Source organism: Elaeis guineensis, chromosome 3 (genome assembly GCF_000442705.2).
Source record: "Elaeis guineensis isolate ETL-2024a chromosome 3, EG11, whole genome shotgun sequence".
NCBI lineage: Eukaryota > Viridiplantae > Streptophyta > Magnoliopsida > Arecales > Arecaceae > Elaeis > Elaeis guineensis.
The window spans coordinates 119,043,818-119,050,153 of NC_025995.2; the positions used below are offsets into that span (position 1 = coordinate 119,043,818).

The following is a 6,336-nucleotide window of genomic DNA, read 5'->3' on the forward strand; positions in this document are numbered from 1 at the left end:
GATTGAAGATGACAACCGTACCAAAAAACAAAAATTGAATAGATGCGAAGTCCCTAAACCAAGATAATGGACTTGTTAGCAAATCATCGCATAAAATCCTTATGGGCCCCTAATTAGCTGGAAACGTATAGACAAGATGGCTCTCTCCTTACGTAAAGAGTATTTGAATTCTCCAGCGCGGTTATATTTATTTAATTGGTACAAAGATCAGCGAAATTAGAAGGAATTAGAATATCAGAATGAACTAAGTCAGAGGAAGCCAAATGAGCTCTCTGTCTAGAAAAGACATGGGGTCCTCTATCTATCAACTTAGGTGTAGGAAGAATAAGGAAAAGGTGATGATGCTTAATCGTCCATCCCCAATCCATCATAAGGTTCGGTTCTCCAAATAATTGAGACAATTAAGTCCCCTTTGGTCTGGGTGGGTAAAGGGGTAATTGTGGGGTCAAAATATAAAGAGAGATCATGAGCATGGTTGTGGGGAGCAAAAGGTGAAAAATGCCAAAAGGTAAATTTAATGAAGAGGAAAAGGGGGCCTCATTGTACCAGGGTCCAGGGGAAGGGGTGGGCCTGGGCAAAAGCTGGTTTTATTGGGAAATGATGGGAGGACTGGCCGGTTGCGGGTCGCTTTGATGGCGCACGCTTCCACCCCTCTCGCTACTAAAACCCTCCCTCCTCTGTACCTTCTCCTCCCACCTCCACTCCTCTCCTCTTCCTGATTGCCTTTCCCTCTCTTCCTCCAGGGATTTTTCTCTTTCTCTCGTCACCAACCAGAGAAAAGCTTATATCTTACCGAAAAAGAGAGAAGCTTATAGCAACTCATGTGTGCTCCTCCCTAAAGGCAAATTGGATCCCTCATTGCCTTCTTTTTCTTCTTTTCTTTCTTTTGTGAATACAAGCTCCACTTCCTATCAGCCCAGCTGATAAATGAGCCCTTTCTGTTTCCTCCCCCCAATAAAATAAACACACCCATGTAGCCACTCTTCTTCTCTCCTCCACTGAAAGAAATTAGCATCTCTCTCTCTCTCTCTCTCACATATGCACAAGCTATCTATCCATGCACTCAAGCCTCCAATGTCCTCTACTTCCAAAACAAGAAATATCCACCAACCAAGGCAAGAAGCACCGAAGCTTTCATCTCTAAGACAAATGAATATCCTTCATTTACCTAATTGCTAGCTTCTTCCCCACCCCGTTCAACACCAACACCAAAAGGTTCCCGATTTTATCCGAACTTCTCCCACTAGATAACATACAAACCCACAAAAGAGCTCGCTTTTTGACACCAATGGCCGATCACCACAACACCTCGGAGCCCGAAAGCAGTGCCAATTCCATGTCATCCCTCTCCTCTCCTTACTCCTCCTCCTCCTCCTCCCTCTCCCACACCACTCAGAATCCACTGCCGGAGACTTTGAAGGGCATTCCCAACCCCTCTCCCGAGTCCAACAAGGGCGGTGGCGGGAAGCGCGTGCGGGACAGTAGCAGGCATCCGGTGTACCGCGGGGTCCGCATGCGTAACTGGGGGAAGTGGGTGTCCGAGATTCGGGAGCCCCGCAAGAAGTCGCGCATCTGGCTGGGGACCTTCCCGACGCCGGAAATGGCGGCGCGAGCCCACGACGTCGCCGCCCTCAGCATCAAGGGCGCTTCCGCCATCCTCAACTTCCCCGAGCTCGCCGGCTCCCTCCCCCGCCCGGCCACCCTCTCCCCGCGCGACGTCCAGGCGGCCGCAGCCAAGGCGGCCGCCATGGACCCCACCGTCATGACGGAGGAGGCGACCGAGGCCCTGGCTTCGCCGGCGACCCCCGAGGAGCTGGGGGAGATCGTGGAGCTGCCCCGCCTCGATGGTTCCTTCCTCGACTCGGCCGACTCGGGGGGCGAGTTCGTGTACCACGACTCGGTCAACTCGTGGGCCGACCCGCTCCCGTGGGCGGCGGAGGGCGCCGACGAGTATGGGTTCTCCTTGGATCAGACGTGGGGGCCGTCGGACGGATTGGTTCCGACCAGCTTTGAAGCTCTATTGTGGAATTACTAGATGGTAGAGAGCCAGCTCCAAGAGCTTTGCAATCTCTCTCTCTCTCTTCCGGCATATTATACCGTATGTTTTATGTACCATATGGCCGTACATCATACCAATCATTTCCTCTCCTTCCCATGGGCTACATTGGTGCGGTGTACAGCCACATTGGCGCACTCGGTTAGGATATAATTTCTCCGTTCTTTCCTTGCAATGACCCTTTTATTTTTAATGGGGATGAGAGGGTTTTTTATACATAATTCACTCTTCTCCTCTTTTATGTTTCTTTTTTTTTCTTTTTTTTTTGTAATTTTTCCTTTTAGTTTTTCATCTTAATCAAATTGGGCCTGATGTGGTAAATACCGCTGTCTCTCACGATTGCAATCAATTGTATAGCATCTTGCTAAGGAGTGGCATGGTAATTGAGGTATTTGATTTGTGTGATTATGCGTATTCTTCCTCTTATTTATTTTTTTTTCTTATTTAGATCTCATCATGAATTGACTCCTTCCTCTCCACCCCTTCTCTCTCTGTGGCACCGTCCTGATGCAACTTTCCAAATTCTGTCAATAATTTTAATCAATTTTGTAAATTTTAGAAAACATGTGTTCATTATTGTAGACAGCATGTGTTAAAAATATTTGCAAGAAAACAACAGCAACATCTAATCATGCTATCGAGATCATGTACACGTATTCTCATGTATCTAGCAATCCATTTTAGACAACACGAATGTACAAAGTATCAATCAAAATTTCATTTTTCTTGAAACAATGGATTTTATACTTTCAGGATTCGGCTAATCTATGTGTAATCTCAGATCCATACCTTCTCATCGTAATGAAATTCTTGTTGAAGTATCCTTTAGGACAAAATGACCATGAATTTGATTTTTATTTTAGTCTCTCCTGGCTGTGCAGGAGAGAATCTTGAGGCAGCTTTCTCATAGTTATTGAAGGAATTCTCGAGAAAGCACAAGGCCAAAATGTTTTAGACGTATCAAATGACAGTTGTTGGGTTAATAAGATAGATTAGCACGGTACAAAGCGTGGAGTGATATCAGACAACAACTCCATTGACCTTTCAAGCATAAATGCTTTATGGTATCGCTGCAATTAACTGCAATACCTTAAATACTTCATGGGTTTGTATCAACTTCAAAGGGCTTGTGGATTTTTTTTTCTTTTTTCTTTTTTGGTATAGAAGGAGGGTTAGCCCATAGAAAATTACATTCTCACAAAGCAAATCCTTTGGACATTAGCTACAAAAAAAACTACTGCAGTGACCAAAGAATTTAATCACCAGCCTGCAAGTTGACATCAAACTCCTATACATGCTTAGATATCCAATCAACCACAAGGTTAGCTTCGCGATGTATACGAGTTCCTATAAAAATGGTAAAAGTCCCTTTTTACTGCTGGGTATCCATGAGAAATTGCTTTCTTGCACATTTAGAAGAAGAAAGATTATTAATCTAGCCTATGACTTTGCTTGAAGAAAGATTATTAATCTAGCCAATGACTTTGCTTTCTTGCACATTTAGAAGAAGAAAGATTATTAATTTAGCCTATGACTTTGTTGAATCATCTTCAAGCCAAACCTGCTCTGCATGAAAATGGAGTACAGCCTCTTGAAGACCGACCTAAACCCTCACAAGCTCAGCCATTGGCACTGTGCACGCATTCAGCCTTACTCTAATTACTTTCAACAAGATACCCTATGTATCTCTCAAAATAAAAGCAAATGTGCCCTGATTGATGATTGGATAAAGAGTCATCAAAATTAACATTTATGACACATAGAGGATGAGATATCCAATGAACAAATATGGGAAATGACAATGAGAAAAACTGTTAGAAAACATACATACCTCAATTTCCTAACCATGGTAAAAGGATTGGATGTGGTAACAGTGAAAGAAGATCAGTAGAATAACATAAAATAGACCTAGCCACCTAAACCAGGCTAAGACCGTCCCGTTCAAACAACCTTTAATGCCTGCCCTTCCACATCAACTAGAGAGCATACAAGATTAATGCGTTGGTACCCCTCTCTACCATAGCATTGGTTAACAAATTAACCAGCGTCGGCAAAAGATGTAGGCACTGGTACATGTTGCAAAGATGTTGGCTTGTCGATTTTTATTGACTAACGGAAGAATACCATAATTGAAGGTACACAAAGTTCCAAGGAGACGGGATCGACATATTTTCTTTACAATTTAACTTTCTTTTTGAACTTGTTTTTCTTAGGCCTAGTTTGAAAATGAGATAGTTAATTTAGAGATAAGTTGCAAATATTCTCTATGACATATAAGTTCGAGAAGGATGAGATGGGATAATCTTTTTCCCAATAAATCATGTTGTTCTCCATTTCATGATTACATTTTCTATCATAGTACAAGTGATATAAGAAGGAGCATTGTTCCATTAAAATAAGAAAGTTCCCATCCTTCTATGGCTATTTTTTGCTAACTAGCTATTTTGGTCATTCATAATTCTACATGCATGGTATTTTAGATAACACAAGTACTGGGTTATCTTTAAATTAGCCAGTCCATCAAGGATCGGTGGTTCTAGATTATTATTACTATTATTTATTTATTTATCTTTTATATTATAATAATAAAACATAATGAGTGCCTTATTTCAAACTTTTTTTGTGTACTTTGTTGTTGTTCACTATATTTCATCTCTATACTTCCTGATCTATACCTTCTTATATAGCAGTTTTCAGTGTCCAGTGTTGTAATGAGAGTCTGGTGTATGCTTTGGGGTAATTTTGTATGCTGCTGTTATGTTATATTTAAGCAGCATCAGGGTTTCTTAGGGTTGTATTTACTTCTGTTAATTATCAATAGTGCCTATTTCTATCCCCCCCCCCCCCCCAAAAAAAAAAAAAAAAAAAAACTTGCCCTCTGCTAATTGTTGTCAAAAAGGAAAAAGATTTTAAAAAATTAAAATCTCGAGCCAATCGCTCGCCAGCCACCCATGCGAACAATTTCTATTGCAAAATGACAAAACCACCCTTGAATGGCTCCACCGCTGTGCCTCGAGCGGCTTTCAAGAGTACGGCGCTGCTGCAATCGTCAAACGAATGAGACGCGAGGGGGTATATCGGTCATTTGGCGTCGCCGGGGGCCCTGCCCACCAGCGGCAGCTTTCCCGTCGTTGTCGACTCGGTGTCCCAGGGCTCGAACGAAAAAACAAAGTGGGAGGAATTCCCCCCTCCCTCCTCTTTTTAACCCCACGGGACAAAACAACAGTTCCCTTTTATCAACACTTCAACAGTCCCCTCCTTGCCTCACGTGCCTTTGTGTTGCCACTTTGTATTGCCACTCGTGTGCAGAGCGTAAACAAATTGATGGTCAGTATTTGCATCATGACATCTGATAGCTAGTGTTCATCAATTTTGCCGTTCCAAAGATGTGAATTGTTTCTCTCATCACAAACACCTCCTGATAGAAACAAATTTGTCTCTTATTTATTCCCACATAGTCAATTATTTGGAAAAACCCAACTAATTGACATGGGTGACTGAAGAAAGATCGAACTTACGACAACATTCACCTACGATACCGTCTCATCTAATCTGGATCCATCCTGGTCCATACAAGTGGCTAATTGAACAGGATATGAATAAGGCATAACATGTACTAGAAGTAGCTGGGTCTTATGACAGTCCACGTTCCTATTTGATGGTTCACCATTATTTAATGCATCTCACCTGTATGGATGGTCGGAAAATTGCCAAGATTGTCAACAGAGATGAACATATAAAAGGAGCTGCTAAAGTGAAACAAAGGACAGCCACTCCCCTAATTTCTTTTTCCCACTATAGCAAGAGTTTAGGTTGTATCTCTCTCGTGAAAGAATGATTGATCCTACTTCACGATGTCAGCAGTTGAATCGTACTTTGTACAGTCTTCAAAGCACGACAGACTTCTTTCATCCATAGGATAAATCACAAAACTGACATCATACTTGAAAGCGATGCAAAATGCGATCTAATAATTGAGGTCACAAAAAAAAAAAACCAATCATTCTTTCTCACGAAAGATACAACCCAAACCCATCTAGCAATGCCTATACCTGCACTAGTCTGAGATAAAGGGGTTCTAATAAGCACCATGCATGGCAGTATGGGGATGGTAATGTGGCAGCTATAACCATGTATGTGTTTGTAGATGGAAGCATGATTTCTTGATTTGTTTAGTGTTTCTGGCAGGAACGAGCATGCACAGGACAAGGCTTTCTGCTATCCAGAGAATCTCTGGATCAATTTGGTTTTGTTTGCTTCCTTGTGGATGAAAGCAACAG

The 6,336-nt window shown here is 42.3% G+C and overlaps 1 protein-coding gene across 1 annotated transcript; it reads left to right on the forward strand.

The window, feature by feature from the left end:
• The first annotated feature begins 564 nt into the window (after positions 1 to 564).
• On the forward strand, positions 565 to 2,390 carry LOC105040550 (dehydration-responsive element-binding protein 3). The gene has a single exon (XM_010917117.4). The coding sequence runs from the start codon at positions 1,289 to 1,291 to the stop codon at positions 2,033 to 2,035; it is 747 nt and encodes a 248-aa protein (XP_010915419.2). The 5' UTR covers positions 565 to 1,288; the 3' UTR covers positions 2,036 to 2,390.
• Positions 2,391 to 6,336: the final 3,946 nt, after the last annotated feature.

Excerpts from the sequence above, each read along its gene's own strand:
- LOC105040550 (XM_010917117.4), top strand. The coding sequence starts at position 1,289 with ATGGCCGATCACCACAACACCTCGGAGCCCGAAAGCAGTGCCAATTCC.